Source organism: Anguilla anguilla, chromosome 9 (genome assembly GCF_013347855.1).
Source record: "Anguilla anguilla isolate fAngAng1 chromosome 9, fAngAng1.pri, whole genome shotgun sequence".
In the NCBI taxonomy this organism is placed as follows: domain Eukaryota; kingdom Metazoa; phylum Chordata; class Actinopteri; order Anguilliformes; family Anguillidae; genus Anguilla; species Anguilla anguilla.
In genome coordinates this window covers 11,801,911-11,820,787 of record NC_049209.1, presented here as the reverse complement: position 1 = coordinate 11,820,787, position 18,877 = coordinate 11,801,911, and the positions used below count along the sequence as shown (strand labels likewise).

The window sequence follows — 18,877 nt, the reverse complement described above, 5'->3', positions numbered from 1 at the left end:
CGGTTGGACAGCACCTTTAAATCTCTCCGTAACTGGTCCAATGAACATATACAGAGACGTATACGTCTCACAGGACTGAACAGCAGCATAGAACCCCTGACTTCTGAAACACCTACTACTTAAATTATCACCTATATAATGGAATATACTGGAAGCTCTGAAAATCAAGTTAGGAATGATCAAATTTCACATTCGTTAATGAACTTGATTCCAGTCCAGACATTCCATGCATTCATAAACAGAGACCCACCACTACACCTCCATTTACTATAGTTATCTGAATTTATGCACTTGAATAATAGCTAATGTAGACTGAGTAAATATAACATTTAATGAGTCATCAGGAGAATGTTGGACCAAATAAGAATAGCAGTTTCCTTAGCATAATGGCTCTTGCAAGTAGCAAGAGAGAACAGAATGGTATTTTGCACTGTGGTACCTCTTTTCTCCTTTTGTCCTTTCTTTTCATTGTGTGGGATTTGCTTTGTTGTATCCTAAGGATAAATTCTGGCATGTGGCAAAAAATAACGCCCAAACAAATGAACCTTGACACACATTGGGAGTTTGTACGTTAAAAAAATAAAAAATACCTTCAGTAAAATTTCAACAATGGCTTAAATCCCAGAAATATACTCAGAAATCAGACCCAAAACATGTAATTATTATTGTTTATTAATAGCTATATAATAACAAAAAAAAACGTTCCCCCCAAATCTTAGTCACCTACTGTCCAACTGCTTGACTTCAGCAATTAAAATAGCAAAATACAAATTTTCAATAGAGTGGGGAGTACAAGTAAAAATAACATTGCCTGAAAGATAAGTGTACATGTGACCAGTATTAATCTGGAGCAATAGAAACAGAAATAGCAAAACTATTTTAAAAAGTGTGAGGACTGAAGTGGCAACTTTTTGTTTGGCTCAAAGGCAAGAGAAAATGAACTGAAATGTATGGAATAAAAAATTAAATTTGCACTCTGGGTAATGCTACCATATAAAGAATACCATATACTGTATGTTCTCCTGGGAATTACACAAATATTACATTTTATGCAGGCTAATTTGTAGTAAATCTATCCATCAATGTTATGCAAGCTTGATGTTATGCAACTGTGCCATTTTTTGTGGTAAGTGGTAAAGGGCTAAAGTGTGAATGAATTAAATCTATTGCAACTCTTTATAATGGCTAAAGTACTTTTGAATTGCCTGTTAATTTTGATGATTTTTCCATCCATCCATCCATCCATCCATCCATCCATTAACTATAGCCGCTTATCCTGGGCAGGGTCACGGGGGGTGCTGGAGCCTTTCCCAGCGTGCATTGGGCGAAAGGCAGGAATACACCCTGGACAGGTCGTCAATCTGTCACAGGGCACACACACAGTTCACTCACCATTTACTCTCACACTCATTTGATGATTGTTTTGCAAAGTTATTTTAAACATACATAATTTCGTAAATGCCACCTAGAAGGCAGCTACTTTTCACTTATGTAGTATGTGATTTTGAACAGATTATAATTTTATTTTCATATAACACACATAACAATTAATTTAACAATTTGTCTGTAGACCATCTGTTATGTAGTCATTTTAATTACTTATTTAAAAAAAAAAAAAGTTTAATTTCATTAGTCTTTCAAAATATTCCCTATTGTTTTGCTGCTCTCTTCAGAGCCTTTTGATTGGTGCTGAAATCAGATTTAGGACCCTGGCATTAGCTTGATGAAAAGCCAAGGCTATGCACCTTCCAAATTCAATCACCTTGTAACTTCACTTAACAGTCTGTCCGCAAACTAAACACACACCTGTTCAGATTTAGCCTTCGCTTCCAGAATTTGGATTTACCTACACTGACCATTTATTCTGAAGTGTATTCCAATACAGAGCGTTGTAACACAATGAAAATATTGTGCAAATATCTGCAAGCATGGAACAATGACGGTACTATGCATACGTTGGTTTTATGAATCATGGCCTGGTACCATAGTCATGGTAAACGTACACTGCTTTTACCGATCTGTGTTAACTAAAGCACTTATACATTCTCTAAAGGAAATAGTTTTTTTACTGTTATGATGATGATAATCACAACATTTAAGGGTGAATTTTTAAAATGAGTTAGCCATGTAATCACCAGGAGAACCCACACGGAGCTGTAAGCTAAAAAAAAAAAAAAAAAGAATTCTTTATTTATATACGAGATAAGATTAACTATTGGTCTTATAAAATACAGTAAGAACAACAGAAGAGTATGATCTTAGGTGATCATATATGATATACAAAGGTCATATATACATGTATATTACCCCAAAATTACATATTCATCAATTTTCAAAAAATCATGGTCATTGATTTAATTAATTTACAATCAATTAAACAAACCGTAAATAGTGCCCACCATAGTCAACTGTATATTTGTACCACATCATACATCATTTACCAGTGCTTTATACATGTGCAAATTTGGATTATAATTCTGTTTTTAATTTTTGTACCACGGGCACAAAAGTATAGAGAAAACAAATACCTGTATGAAAGAGAGAAATAAAGAAGTCTTTGCCTCAAAATCACCATTGCAGTGGTGAAGCTGAAAATTGCAGTGAACATCAGATTATGTAGTGCAAACGGGGTGAACTTTCATTTCATTGCATTTTCAAATAAGATGAAGGAAAAACTATTGCTGCAAGTGCAGCAACTGGTGTTATTCATACATCTCTAAAAATGACAGCTCATAGCTTGGTCTGGCACATTGTAAGCATGGCCACAGGTCTGTCAGCTTGGTACAAATCTGTGATTATTTACCCAGCAAAGCCTATGATGCTAGTTCATGGAGCTAGCTAGATACAACACAATTGGATATCACAGGTTAACACAAATTCTCACAATAATTTACCGCACAAAGCCTATGAGGCTAACTAATGTAGCACTATAGTGTTAGACATAACCTAACCTGATAAACCGGTTAGGTACACTGCTGTACAATGAGACACGTTAATGAAAATGCTAATGCTAATTTTCCTCACAAAGCTTATGAGGCTAGCTAACTAGATGCACCAGTTGTACTAGTGATGGAAATGATCATTAACTTTATTGATTTAGATCATGACTGAGACTTATAGTGTATTTCTATATATATAAAAAAGAATGATGTAAAAAAAGAATTTGTTTTTCCAATGAAACACAATGCTAGGTTGCCTGCTTAAGTTCCCACCATCAAGCTCCACCCAAGAAAATGCTGAAAAAATCCTTAGCACTCAACATTTTACTGTGTATCAAAATGAGGTACAACCAGAATCAAATCTGTTATTATACAGAATGTCTATGACACAGGGATGAAGGCAACTACAGGTGACTACAAAAGACTACAGTAAACATGTTGGCCTGATGAATTACCACCATAGGGTATCTGGGCGCATAGGTATTGCAACAGAAACTTGATAAATTTACATTTCTAATGTGATCAGTAAGAAGTTAGTAGCCATATGGTTGCCAAAAAGTGAACTGCACATTAGGTTGCGCAAATGGACTGCTGCAGAGGTAGAAGTGTGATAGTATGGCCTTCAAAAGAGCACAAATTTACTGCATTGATGTGGAGATTATATTTTGCCCCTCACCCCCGATCCTTGCTATTCACAACTTAACCCCTGACGTGCATATAACACTGCACACACAAAAATCTAAACTTGGAGGAATTAAAAATGATAACCTGGCTGAACTTATCAATAACCCTACCACTGGAAACCTAATGACTGGGCATCCCTCTTGTTAATGTAGGCTGGATTAGCATGTGTGAGGTGATGAATAGGACACACACATTTTTACAAAATTCAGGAGTTAAAAAGAGCACCATGATAAACCCCCAACATGGTGTAGCATAGATATTTTCCCAAGTCACTAAGATATACAGAACATTTGATATGTACACAGTAACATGTCATGTGTTATTTCAACTCTAATAGTGTTAGTCCAGCTCTTAAGAAATAACATTTGGTCTCACTCTGGAATATCTGTTAGGAATGGAATTAACACTTGACATTTTACTGTGTAGTTAATGTCAACGTCTGAAAATGATGTAAAAATAATAATGGAAAATAGTGGAAACAACCTTCAGGCATTAAAATGCAGTTTGGAAAAAAAACGATTTCTTAAACTTAAAACTTAAACTTAACTTTTCTATCAAATGGAGAATCATTTTAAAACTGAAAGTACATGCATCCATTGGGTCTGTGCCATAAAATTGGCTTCTCATCGTATGAGGGGAAAATCAGTTCTGAAACAGAAATACACATTAGCCACTCGGTGTAGCTCAATTCATAACGTCTTGGAGAAAAGCTTCACACCTAAAAATCTGAGTTACCAAAGTCCTAACCCCCAAAACATTAGATTATTTTAAGTAGCTACGCCAGGGTTGAACTTATTATTATTATTATTATTATTATTATTATTTGTTAATATTGCTATTTTGATTAAGTACACCCAGACAAATTCTTGACATGGGCTATAGGTCTTATTACTGTGGTGGTTCATAATTTTATGATCCATCAATCAACTACTCTTATTCATTAAACAATCATGGAATTAACAAGTGAACTAGTAATGGATGTGGCCAGTTATAAAATCATGCAGATAAAATAACTCAAAACATGTAAAGCTGTATGCCCACTGCAAACATGGAAAGTAAAATTAGGCTTAATGAATCCTGTCCTGGGACTAGAAATGAGGACGGATTGTGCTGCTTTCTATCAACGAGGGATCCAATTAATTCTGGATGACTCTGGGAGTGAAGACTATTACTTAACCAAATTCAAGTCATTACTCCTGTTTTAATCTTAGTCCCAAACCCTACCCTACCCAAGAGGAAAATCTGCTAGAGGGCGAATGTAAATACCATGGTACAAAATGACATCCGTTCCTAGACTCAAATTTATAGAAACTGCAATAAAACTGTTACAGGCAATATTAAATGAAACATAAGTAACCTTTGCTCTAGCACAATGATACCCTTCCTTTTTAATTACATCAGAGACCAAGAGACCCTAAATTAATTCAATTATAAGATAATAGACAAAGGAAGCTAAAGATTACAGCATAAAGCAGATGACAGGCATATTGAGAATATACAAGAATGTAGTCGTGTTTGATATGTTTTTTCATATAGTTATATTCCATTAAGTTCAGACAGTTTCGTGTATAAACTGGATCATGGCTTATTTTCTTAATTGAATTGTGCTGCAATGAGAAGTCCCTTTGTCCCTGTAATGTTAAAATCCCCCTTCAAAAGCTTTTAACAAATACACACAAACACACTCATACACTGACAAAAGTCTCCAATTAATCATTCTATATGCCTCAGAATACAAAAAATCCATAATAACACCACCTTGAAAATTAAAAACCCCTATCTCTGAAAAGGAAGATTCAAGTCAGAAAATTATATCTAGAGCGACCCTCATTTTTCAGTTTACAGTACCTAAAAATTTCCATAGACATTAAAGAACAAAAACAGGAATGGATAGATTTTGAGAGCAAATAAATAAATAAATAAATTCCAGACAACATTTAATAAGCAATAAAAAGTTATCATGCAGATGAGAAAAGAAAAAAAAAAAAAAACCAGAGGTGGTGAGTTACCAGATATCACTTGTGAGTCCCTCTTGTGAGAGGGGCATGAACTTTCTGTTGAAGAGGATCTCCGACCTGCTTTTGACCGTGGAGTTATGCTGGCCCACCTGTCCATTCAGCAGAGTCATGGGGATGTTGCAGTACACGGGCCGATGTCCCAGCGTGGCCACCCGGATCGGGGTGGGACCATTGTCAAAATCGTATCTGCGGCAGTAGTGCTTCTTCTGCGTGTGGTTCATCTGGTCGAACCTGGGGATCTTGGTGTGGGCCGGCACCAGGGACGCGGAGGCGGAGGTCATGGCGATGGTGGAGACACCGTGCAGGTCAGCGAAGAGGCCCTGCTCCCCGGAGTCCAGCATCTGCCGGCGTGACAGGCTCTCATTCCTCCTGACAGGCATTTCGCACAGGACCCGCTTCCAGAACTTAGACGTGAGCTCATTGTCCTTGGGGCCCCTCCACTTGACCACGGAGAGCAGTTTGATGGTGTGCTTTAAGGCTTCCACCTCCTGGTAGTTGATGACCCTCTGGAGGTCGCTACATTCGATCATGATGACCTTGATCTCGCCGGTCACCAGCATGTTGTGGAGATGGGCCTCCAGCTGGAAGATGGTCCAGCCGCGCTTTGCCACGAAGCTGGGCGTCAGGACGATGATGATCCTCCGGCTCTGCTCCACACTGCGCACCAGGTCCTCCACATACCCTGCAAGCCAATGCAGTAAGAGAGTGCTGAATGAGACAGACATTTTTAACATGCTAAGAACAGACATGTCATCTTTCCCCTTCATTTACATCTGTTAAAATGTAATGTATTTAATGTAAAGGCCAAGTAGCCTGAAATTGCTAGCTAGTTGGTTAGAAATGGCGGTAACACAATGCAATCCATTGTTGAGTATTAATTTTTTTTAAATACAGAATATTTAACATTTTGTCCCATACAATTTCCTCTACAGGAATAATGAATAACAGAAATGTAGTTGATTGATTGGCATTTAAACAGCATAAGAATTGCCAGTAGTGAAAAAAATTGTCTCAAAAAGAAATACAGAACAATTCATTGAATGAACAGAAAGAAAAGCTGACTGAGGACTACTGTGAAACTACCGTTACCTTGGCTATGACTCATTATGGGCGTAAATGACACATTTGATCTTTGCAGGTGACACATTCCCAGAAGATAGATACAATGATTGGCCTTGCGACATTCGGCCTTCCTCGCAGGAGCCTTGTGATTCACACCACACCTGTCAACATTGCACACCAATATTCCCCTGTACATTGCTCTCTACAGTCCACTCCTGTCCAAATGCCTGCTGCTGTGCTTTCCTGCAGAGACATCACTTCCCCCACTGCCCACATCAACCCCCCTCCATTTTGGCTGCCACTGACATCAGCGTCCAACCCTCATTTGACAAATTCTAAGCCACTCTGGGGAGCTACAAAATCCCGTTGAATGTGAAAAACTAGGGTTCAAATCAGCAAAATGAGCACAACTGTGCTTATTAATACAGTTGCTCTGAAACTATTATAGTGTTGTTTTACAGCGCTCAGCACTGCAGTGCCATCTCAGAGAATGCCCTTACACATTTAGAGGAACATTTAAAGATTTGTATGGTGCCACATTATGTTTTTAAATTTTTTTTATTTCAATTCATCTTGCACTAGTTTCCAAATAAAAAAGGGACAAAATATGGCAATTTCATGGTCAATTTGTGGTGTATATATAATCCTATTTGAACAAGCTGTACTGAGCTTTAGAGATTTTATTGCTTATAATATAAATCTATTAATAAAACCCTCAAACCAAGTGTATACAAAAGCTAGTGAAAGCCCTCTGTGCTATTTATTTTGCTTTGTGGGACCTTGGCCTGTGTTTGACAAATGGCAGTACCCAATGTGTGCAAGCTCTCTGTCTACAAACGCAAACAAAATTATCCTGCGTGTATTTCAGTTCTTTGCATCATTGAAAACACTGGTGTTTCTTTCAAATTGTATGTGATCAAATTTGGATGGCAATGATGTAATTTTGGAGATTCTAACAGGCTTGGGATCAATTTAGATAAAAGCTTACTTCATACTCTGATGCAAAACAGCCGATGCAGAGTGAAATTACATATAAACAAGTGTGCACATACGTATCATTTAAACTTTTTATTTATCTATTTATTTCAATTAATTTATTTTTTTGAGGGGGGTTCAGAGAGTCTTGGGTGATTCTTGGTGTTCCAAAACACTTTTGCCTGGATTCAGGCAGCACTGGCGCACACAAATTCAGAGAACTGCAAGCGCTTACTTTTGTTGATTGCTCTCAAGGCTTTTTTTTTTTCTGGCAGCCCTTCCAAAAAAGCCAATAGGCATGGAGGTGAAGTCTGATGGCTGCATCCTGGGGGCACAAAATCTCCATATCTGCCAAGTTTTGTAGATCTCCAACTTTTAATATACCAGCAGATAAGAATGGCTGCTTTAGGGCCCATGGAATAAGACTGACAGCAGAGCACATGTGACCCTTCCAGCTCCCTGCATACAATTTTAAACATTTCCTCTGACTGCCGTGTAATGGCCACAAAGAAACCGACACTGGCACACGATGTCACGTGAGATGAGTGCCATCGCTTACCGCTGCTGGGGATGAGGTCGCGGTCGGGGATGAAGATTTTGTACCCATAGTGTTTCTCCAGGACATCCGGGAGGACCTCGAGAGCAAACTGTTCCTCCTCGGTCGAGTCGTGCTCGAACAGGCCCAGGTCCACCTTGGTGTAGCAGAGAGATGCGTCGTACTCCTTGTTGTCTGTTGGCAGAAAGAGTTATGTTGACCACAGCAATATCACAATGTCACGTCCCAACCAGTGGCACGGAGAGTGAACAGAGATATTCATCCCTTTTCCAACCATACCTTGTGCAGTAAAAAAATGTGTGTGTGTATATATATATATATATATATATATATATATATATATATATATATATATATACATTTATTACAGAAATAAAATAAAAGGTACCTATCATCATACACCTGAGTGTTATTGTATCAGTGTTTAATATCTGAGATTTTAACAAACCGATCAGTGATAGATTTTGAGTGATGTTCTCTTCAGAGATGATATACTGCATGTGCCAAAACATCTATCATCATCAGTTCCCCAGATCCCATCACTTTATTAATGTCGTTGAGGGACAATAGTGCTGCTATGATTAAGAACTTTTACCCTGGCTCACCTTTTTTTGATAGTCTTGTGAAGTTATTAATACAAAACCTAGGTATGGATGATTTTGTTGAAACGTTTACTCATGTTTATGACAGAATAAAGCAGGATTTGTACTGCCATTAAAGAAAAACTTCACCACAATTCAATCTTCAATCAGTTCAAACTATACAATGTAACTTACGATTATTGTATTTTAGTATTCTCCCACAAGAAATATATGCTCGGAAAAGTTGATTTGGCATTGTCAGAGTTCCCCGCAAGCATTTTGCAAACATCCCATAGATACCATTTGCTGTGACCCATGGGCACTTGAGACAAGGGAAGTAAGGATATGACTGTGCTTTCAAGATAAAGTAAAAAAAAAAAAATCAGAGAAGCCAAAGTGACAGTAACAAAGAACAAGTACCCACACACACAGAGTTGATTGATTTTAAGACTGTAAATATAATGACAAGCAGCTGACAGCATGAATGCCAATGTAAGTACAGTTTTCAAACAGGAATGGAGTTCTTCCATTCTACATCACCTAGAATAATTCTCAAGAGCATTATCATGTCAAGTGAGTATTATGTACATCATGGTCTGAGTGTTTGAATAATAATTTACGGATAGGAAAAAACATTTTTGACATTTGGGAGAATAGTTCTTTCAAGCAAAGATTACAGACTGAAGTACCATTTCAGACTAACTGAGATGTCACCCATCAAAACAGCCTTCTGAGGTCAAATTCAGTTTTACTTGCAGGTTATCCGTTTCTGGAAAGTCTAGCTTTCTTTGCGATGTCACACACACTTGCCCCTCAGGAGATCTGAGGGACAGACTGGGTGCGGGCTTACCATTCTCCGCCTCACTTCTCCCAAAGTGTTTGCGGTAGCACAGCATGAGCTCCACTTTATTGCACTTGTAGACAGCAGTGAGGAGGCCGAGTAGTAGCAGGACCACCCCAAGGCCACCGGCAAGCTCTAATCTGCGCATATCTGTGGGGAGTATCCCAGGGTCAAAGGACAAAGGGCAAAGGTCAAATGTGAGGCTGGAGAAAATCTGTACAAAGCAAAGCATGAAGGAGTCCAGTAATCTCAGACACATATTTGTGACACAGGAACATGGCCGTGGGTCACAACCAGTGGCATGCAGTCAGAGTAGACAGGGTTGGGCCAGGGATCACTGCCTTCACTGTGTTGCCTGACATATCTATGCTAATTTCAGTGCATTGTAATTAACACATGCATACTAGTGACAGAAAACCCCTGCCATTGTTATGACCAAAAAAAATTAACCATGTGCACAAACATTAACTCTGTGTGTGAAGTAAAATGAAAGAATGTATTATTTTGCTGGATTTTCACATGGTAGTTGCTTCCTACTGTGTCTGCATAACTTCATATCCCTAGTTTAATATGGCTGATATGAATCTATGATAGAATCTAAAAAACACCCATGATGTAAACAGTCCAACATCATTTATAAAGATAATTTCTACTGATCAACAGCAAAACAATTGTGATAGGGAAAAACATAGTTTTACAGTAAGGTTGAGTATGGCAGCACATAACAATTAAATTGTATGAACTTGTGCACATCATTTACAACAATAGTCATTTCATGATTGTTAATGAGGTGTTTTAGCTAATGTGAAACTCAAATCATTGGACTGAACAGATGTGAGAGATTGACTCTGCTGTGCGGGGTAGTCCATGTACTGATTTAATGTTATTTTCTGGACTGAGTGATTGTTTACGCTTGCTGTGTTTACAGAAAAGCAGCTTTGTGGGCCTCTTAGGGGATGATTCAAAGCAGAACCTCACACACGGGCACTAGGCTAGCACACACATTCACACATCAGTCAAAGCAATGGATAACTGTGATAACTGTCATTTTTTAATTATTAATGGACTGTTGTCCCTGCCATTTGAGAAGATGAAATCACAACTCGTTTCCACCCCTGATTTCCAGGGTTGGTGAAGACCACTTTGAGGGTTAGTGGAGACTGCATGGCCTGAAACGCAGACAGATGAGAAATTATACCTCCTGCTACAGCAGTACACAGTAAAATGTTCAGTGTTAAATCAACTCTTACAGAGTACATATGTTCACTATTGGACTTTTACTGAGCAATTTGTACTGCTGGGTCCTTTTCTGTATGACAGGATATTTAAATATACAGTACTGTCATGCTTAAATTCAATGAGGAAAATATATGCAGTGAAATGTCACTTTCTTGGAAAAAATCTTCATAAATGTCATCACACTACCTCTAAATTCTAATGAGACTCCACAGTACTGTGTGCACCAGATTAAATGTTAATTCACACCAGTAGAGGTCTCTATACTCCAGTTTGTCAGCCGCATGGTCAGAAAGAATAGTTATGTATGGTAGTAGGAGTTGGGTAATTTATTTTATTGTGTTACAGCTATATCCAATAGAAATAAAATGGCTGTATCACTGTTGAGCAACATTTACATGAATAAACACAGATTTATTTTCCAGTACAGTATATACAGGCTTCTCCCTGCTTCTGTCATTGTAGGCAATGATTTGATGGGTATATAATTTTGGAACCTCCTTGTCATGCACCTCCTGGTTGCGCCTTTCCTTCTCGTAATTGTACTTGCTCAATTGTTCAGTAGCACTCGCTGGCAGCCTAACACGTGCTTGGGGATTGGTTGCTTTAAAACAATGGCAGAGATTAATATTTCAGGCATGTGCTTGATATTTGAATTTTGCGTGAAAGCAATCCCAAATTATATTGTTTTCAAAAAACACATTACTATTGTGGGTTTTGATGTTTTAGAAGATACTGTAGATACTGTTTCAATAATTGTGTTTCAGTAACTGTAAAATCAGAGTCGGTTCCAGATCTCAGTCAAATATCATCTTGTCACTCAAGATCATGCAATCTGAAATAATTTAAAAGCACTGTATTTAACAACACAGCCATTATTCAAAGTGTGTATGAAGCATATTTACCAGATTCCAAAATATCCAGACTATGAGTTCCAGATGAGGATTTAGAAATGAATGGAATATTTATGAAGTGTGATATACTGATTTACATTGCACATCTCATATCCACAGCATATATATGCTATGCGCATCATTTGTATTAAGATGTGATTTAGTGTGAGTGTGATGTTCATTAGATTGACAAAGCCATTAACATATGGTGCACTACATTGTGTATTCTGTTTATAGGTGGGGTGCTTTGAAGGGATGAAGGATTGTGGGATTTTGGCTTCCTCCCATACTCTTCGCACTCAGGGAGTTTTTCAAGAAAGAAAATCTAGTTAAATCTCTGAATAAATCTCAACAAAGGTAATTATTAGCTTCTGGGACTATTCAGTGAGATTTTAATCAGAGAGAACATAAGAGAGTGTCTGGTCAAGTTTGCCTCATTGAGCTGAGCATTTACGAGCACACCTGCCAGCACCTTTCTCCACATTGTAATAAGTCATATGGGCAGAGTAGTTTGCACCCTTCGTGATACTCCCGTTCTAAGAATAGCCACGGTAATTTACAGCGGATGTGAGCCACTGTTCGTTTCAAGAAAACCTTCAGTCTTCCCTTCAAGGAGCACAGTGGACTATCTGAGCAGTACCTCTTTTCTGCAGAATGGCCCTGCCATGACTCCTTCCGATGTGGTTCTCCACGTAGCAGGTGTAGCTGCCCATGTCCTCTTCTTCCACGGCGTCGAAGGTCAGGGAGAGCTCCACCTCTTTCTCGCCCAGGTACTCCCTGAGGACCCTGCCGGGTGGGGGAACATTCGGACAACCAGAGGCTTAGGGGCCCGCGTGACCTCACCAGGGGGACAGAAGCGCAGTTTCGCCGAATCTACCGAAGGCTCACTGCCAAGGCCATTCTAATTAATCACCATTGCCCTCAATGAATGTCTCCATCGGTGGGCAGAGAAAAGCCTCCCTCATGCCATTAAGGAAAACATGTCATTAAACATAACGAGCCTCAGCACAACCTCCCCCATGCTAACGCGCGCACTGAGCGCTCGTCTAAGGCGCGTGCCTCCACCGCGCGTTATGAGGCACTTGATGAACACCCTGCTTCTTTAGCGCAGGTTGCGGCTTCAGGGAGCCTGGCTATCAGCGGTGATTGACTTGCGGTCTGTGGCATTGGGGATGCTGCGGTTAGCAGCAATCCCCGTTAACCTGGGGAGGATGGTGGGCACTTGTCCGCAGTCTGGGAAAAGCTAGCCAGACGGACCTGCCCGCCTGTCGTCACAGCGTGAGATTGATGGCCCTGTCTGCAGAGTGAGTGAGTCCAACTGCGATTTATCTTTCGTGCAGGGTGGGAAGCGCATTTGGTGGTGGAGGGGGGAAGACATTTGCAGCCCCCGAAGAGAACCTCACCATTTACGTGTCAAATTTTGTTTTGTCAGAGATGCTGTAATTAGCCTTAGAGTAGCGCAGGCCATTGGATTGTCCTATCGGTCAGAGATACTAACAGAAATGTCTCACAGGAGGGGTTCACTGCCAACAAAAATAAAAGAAGCTTTCCGCATTATCAGTGACTTGGGACTTTGAGAGAGCTGTGAGGACTCCTACCTTTTTTTTCGATAATCCTTAATTAGTGGGTTCACACTGATGGTCACACACACACACACTCTCTCTCTCTCTCACACACACACACACACACACACACACACACACACATGCAATGCAGCATACACTTTGTTTAATCCCTGAAAAGAACTGAGAAACTGGGTCATGGGTTTTCGCTCAGTCTTCATGCCCTGACCTGTGCTCTGTGGACGCTAAAGCATGTCTCTTTTTAAAGTGGGCTTGCTGTTTGTTCTATGGTAGTTACATGTTTTTCTTTTTTTCAGAAGGTTCTTAATTCTTCCACCAAAAGAAACATCTCTCATTCACAAAGAACTTGCAGAAAGGGAGCTTGTAACGATTCCTTGCCATTCTTATTTCCTCTGTATGAAGCCCTCACCCAACATGCCGAGGTTTCTGCCCATTTGTCTCCCTGGTAAGAGGCTTGAGGGAATTTGAAGAACCAGCTTTCTGTCTAAATTCGGGGATTTTACACTGCGGCGGTTCAGGGATGAGAAGAAACTCTGCTATTGTTTCCAGAGTCACCCGTAGGAGACATGGCAGGATATTAATAGGGCAGAAAGCAGACTGAGATTTAAAGATCTGCCTCGTGATGAGTTGTTTTTTGAAAGTCACCGTGCACTTTATCGTCACAAAGTGCAACACGAGGTGTACCTCTGTGTCCTGTGGACTTTAATGCAGTGCTCTATTATTAAACAGGACTGCTTCATTTGACATAACAGTTTTATGAGGGTAATAACGGGTTTAGAGAGTTCTATCCTCCCCACCATCTTATGTGGACTAAGGGGAGATTAAAAACAGGAAGCTGCTCCGTATCCCTTCCACATCCACAGTAACTCAATTTTGATTCATCCCAGAACCCCAACGACAGGGCAGTCCATTATCGACCTGCTTCGCTGTAGTAGCCCCATGTGTTTAATTTCTCCCACTGTCCTCTTGGTTTTTGGGGGCAGAAAATCGTATGGAAGAACCATACTCCGGTTTCCCCATGAGAACACACCTGATCGCCTGAAGACACCAACCGCGTTTCAGGTGTGCATCGTCAGTGTACGCATGCATCAGTGGGCAGTGTGTGTATGTAACTGCTCCTCTTTTCAGAAATGTGTCTTATGAAATATAATTGCTTCCTCCATGTGACTGAGCAACAGCTTGTAAGCTGCCTTAATCAGTCAGGAGGCATGTCCAGGGTCTGGACCCACTGTACCGGCATTGAAAAAATCCTTGTCAGCCGCCAAAATAATGTCTCGCACGGCACATCGAATATAGATTTTGAAAACCATTCCATTCCAATTTTCCTCAAATAAAATTTGTATTGTGAAAAAAAATTTTTTTTTGGTTTTAACTCTCTTCATGATGTGCCAAAAATGTATCCTTTGTAGTCCAGGCAGTTTCATCTAATACAATACCCCACTCCACCCTTTTTGCTGTAAGCGCCCTTACCTGACTTCACTTTCTTTTATGTGACCTTCCAGCTCCTCCACAAACTTCTCCCCTTTCATCCAGTAGATAATGGGTCTGGATTCACCGCTGTAGCCGAAAAAGGCCCTGCAGTCGATACTGAGTGGCATACCTGCGTAGAGGGAGGGGGTGAAACGGTGGCCGTCATATTGCGCGGCTCAATCATGTGCAACTCTGAAAACTCATTTGGTGAAAGGCCTCTAACGCCATGGCCAAGCACAACTGCATAGCCATGCAGAACTCAGCCTCTCGCACAACGCTGAAGGCGTCTATTCAGCACCATCAGTGTTTGGTAGTCCTTGTAACTCCCAGCTGTTCAGGGACCCACGCTGGTCAGAGCCAATCAAAGGCAGAGGATTACCCTGAAGATCAAAGAACACAACCCAGACCCCATGGGTTAAGGGAAAAAACTTAAAAAAAAAAAAGAAACAAGCCTTTTAATAGATCTAGGACCACACTCATTAAATATTTAACACCACCCCTGGTTTACACCTCAGCTCCTAAGACAAATAAAGTGGCACCTTTAACCTTGACAAAATGATTGCTAAAGCTGCGTATGTGAAAGTAGCAGTTGGCTGAACAGATGCTTTCATAAGATGAGAACGCTACATAAAGTCGTATGTTAACTGTATGACACAGCCCGCTGGGCGGCCAACTCTCAAACCATATACAAATCCCCTTTGCAGCTGGGGGTTTGATCCTCTGCCCAGGAATTTCTGTACCGCAGTCAAATCTATCTGTAACTCTCTCTGCTTTCACCTCAGCTTTCGCCTACATAAGGAGGGCAGATTTCTGTCCGAGTTTATTCAGTTGCGCTGAACTGAGAGGTTAGTATGGAACATTTGATTTGTGTCTTTCCACAAAATTTATTTCACTTACATAAAGGAACCCGTGCCTAAGACTAGAGTGCAAGATAGATCGTAATTGCATGGGATGACCATCACAAGTGCCTTCCCATCTCAAGTGAGTTTTTGGATGCATGTTAAAGTTCTGCAGTTGCACAGTAAATGAGTATCTATTCACATAAATGGTTTATCACTTTAAATAATTGTTCATAAGCAAAGTAAAGTGGCCATCTGATGCTGGTCAATTAAGTATCCTTTCACCCCTCTAAATTATAATTGTTTGGCAATAGAGACATTCATTTCTTAAACCTTCTGCTACCACTTAACTCACCCAAAAAAAACTGTATTGTGGAGGATCTATTTTTGTAGATGGGCAAGGAGCCAGATTAATGCTTGAGCATTAGCCATGTCCTTACAGTAATTCCAAGATCGTCACCAATGTTTGATGAAGGTGTTGATATAACTGAATCTGTCTGGGACATTATCCAATTCCCCAGTTCTCATCTACAACTATAAAACACAATGTATCATAATTCTATAACTGTCACAAGATATGTGAAAATGATAGAATGTCATCTTGCAGAAGACTTGCATGAAGATGTTTTCCATCTGTCAGAGCTGAGCTGTGCAGGCTTTTGTATATTACATAAGGCAATAAAGTAATTATTATGAGTTTGCTTTAACTTTTCCCAATAGAGAATGGATGGGAGAAAAAAGATTTCCTGTTATCTTATTAATTTTTCTCTTTTCTCCAAGGTGACCTTTCCACTGAAATTTTTCAGCCAGTCTGTAGTGCCAGGTCTGCCTGATTGTGGCAGGGCCAATTTTATTTGCCCTTTATTTATTCAGGGAGTCAAAATGAGATCAGAGATCTCAGTTACAGGTGAGCCCTGAACCTATACTGCAATGAACACAGGGTATTGCCCCCTCTGATTAATCGGTCATGAGAAACACAGAGGTTTTGCGATTAAAAAGTAGAAATGGGGATGGAGTCAGTTTTTTTTTCTCTTTCGAGAGAAAATGAGAATGAAGTTAAACAGGAATACATGTTTTATGTTTAATAATCAACACTAAAATAAAAATCATTCATTTGAATGGAAGTTTGGAATTTGGCCAGCATGTAGCAAATAACAGGTCAGATCATGGTGACTGGGTGCATATTGTTTTCATTTATTTCCTTTTTTTAGAATTGATTTGGGAGTCAGAATCCTATTTCCATTCACATTATCACCTTTCTGTACCTGTACTCTGATTTCCATCTTACAGTGCTTCTGTCCATGTCAAGGTGAGTGAAGTAAACAACCTTCAATATTCAAACTTGAAAACTGGAAAACTTAACTTTTACTTTCTCCTGACTGATCTTGTGGCACTGTAATTTTGGAATAAAAACTCAAAGGCATGTTGTAGGGCCTGCAAAAACACAGATTCTCAGTGTAGCGAGAAACTGTATAAATCCTGACTCTGCCAGTGCTGGATGTGGGCAGCAGCAAGGTGGCACGTAATTAGCTGTACCATTGTCGAGCAAGAGAGGATTCATTCGGCAGGGAACTACCCATTGTGCACAAGAGAGCCCTCTGGCCAACCTGGGTGCCTGCAGGCTGTGTAAACAAGGCATTCTCCAGTGCAGTGACAGCACAGCGAAGCCTGGCTACACAGGCTTTAGGGGGATGTGTGTACTCATCTGCAAGCTACCAGACTGAAGATGTTGCAGTAATAGAGCTAGGCAACAACTGGCAATGGCAAAAAAAAATTCACTTTGTCGATCCTTAATTGATAGCCACCTCTGACACACAGACTAACTATCTCTGGCCTGGAGAGGTGCAGGGTTGGCTGGTTTTTGATTTACCCCTAAAATCAGCTGCCAATATAGACCCTAGAAAAAAGGTGAGAGAAATTCGGTGTAAATCGACTGTTTTAATTGAGCAATTAAGTGCTGAATAACAAAGAAATCACTGGACCCTATGGCTCTCCAGGACAGGGCTGACGACCTTGATATGTTTTCGTCAAGGTATTTTTATTCTAAAGGCTTTGTTTTTGTAAGGCCTTGGTCGTTTATGCATTGCTTAATGTTTATTTGTATCTTGTTCCATTTCACTGCCTTGACTGCCAGGAAAGATACATGGTAAATAAAATATACCATTACTATTTGGAGGATGTCTTGTGTTTCAGAGTAAAGTGATTTTTTTCTTAGCAGAATCGACAAGTTTTTCATTTTTGCAGAGAAACTCATTTCACCCTTGCAGTTTGACATTCTATTTGTTTCCTACATGTATGGCACCTTTTGTTTGTATTGTTGTGAAAACCACTCCCATCCTTTTCCACGGAAATAACAAATTGCAGTGTCATCATCCATGTTGAAAACAAAGACAAAGAAGAAAATACAATGAAAACTCATGGACCACGGACAATAAGTACAGGGACACGTATGATGATAATGTCACTCTTTACGGGCAAAAAGAACACAATTAGGTTCATTGCAAATCAATTCAAATGACATTATTTGGCTATCATTTCGCATAGGTGACCACTGCCAAAAAAGCTTTCTAAACTTTCCACAGCTTTTGTCCAAATACATGGGAGTCAGTGCATACTGAAACTACACTCAAAGGGACCTTACTGAGATTTAAATTCATCTCATTTCACCACATAACGGTCATTTAATATGAAATAATAATGGCTGATTAGGTCCTACCATTAATTGTACAGATATATTTCAAATTCAGACTATTCTGACAGCCATTATGTGCTATCCTGTGGAGAATCACACACTTTCCCCTGAGGCACCCAAGAGCTTTTCTGTACTCATGCCCCTTCTGAGATGGAATTCAGTTCAATTTTATGTGTACAGCACTGAGATTTTTTACAGAAACACCATCACAAAGGCATTTCACAGGAAATGTGGGAAAGACTGAGCCTAAACATATGAGGTGAGTGGAATTCAGAATATCTAGATTTTTTTGGGTGAGATATCCTTTTAACGGAAGTCCTTTTGTGTGGAACAAAACAAAATCCTAGAGTTACTAGATGATTCAGTTACTTGGTGGATTGGGGCATGTTACAGACACAGGGGGTGAAGAAGGACTCATCAAAACAAAGCTAGAGACTGACTAAACACTCTTGTTTTGTATCAGTGCAGGTCAGGGCCTGAACCGACACACCATACAGCAGTTGAAGTT

General features: G+C 39.8%; 1 protein-coding gene across 1 annotated transcript in view; it reads right to left on the bottom strand.

Annotated features, from left to right (window-relative positions):
• Positions 1-654: 654 nt before the first annotated feature.
• LOC118236723 (X-linked interleukin-1 receptor accessory protein-like 2) overlaps positions 655-18,877 on the bottom strand; it is a 140,041-nt gene continuing 121,818 nt past the window's right edge. Inside the window, exons 7-11 of the mRNA XM_035435307.1 lie at positions 14,839-14,968; positions 12,426-12,571; positions 9,666-9,806; positions 8,238-8,408; positions 655-6,323 (exon numbers count right to left, since the gene is read on the bottom strand). Coding sequence (XP_035291198.1) covers positions 5,629-6,323; positions 8,238-8,408; positions 9,666-9,806; positions 12,426-12,571; positions 14,839-14,968 — 1,283 coding nt within the window. The 3' untranslated portion in view covers positions 655-5,628. The remainder of the gene's footprint in view (positions 6,324-8,237; positions 8,409-9,665; positions 9,807-12,425; positions 12,572-14,838; positions 14,969-18,877) is intronic.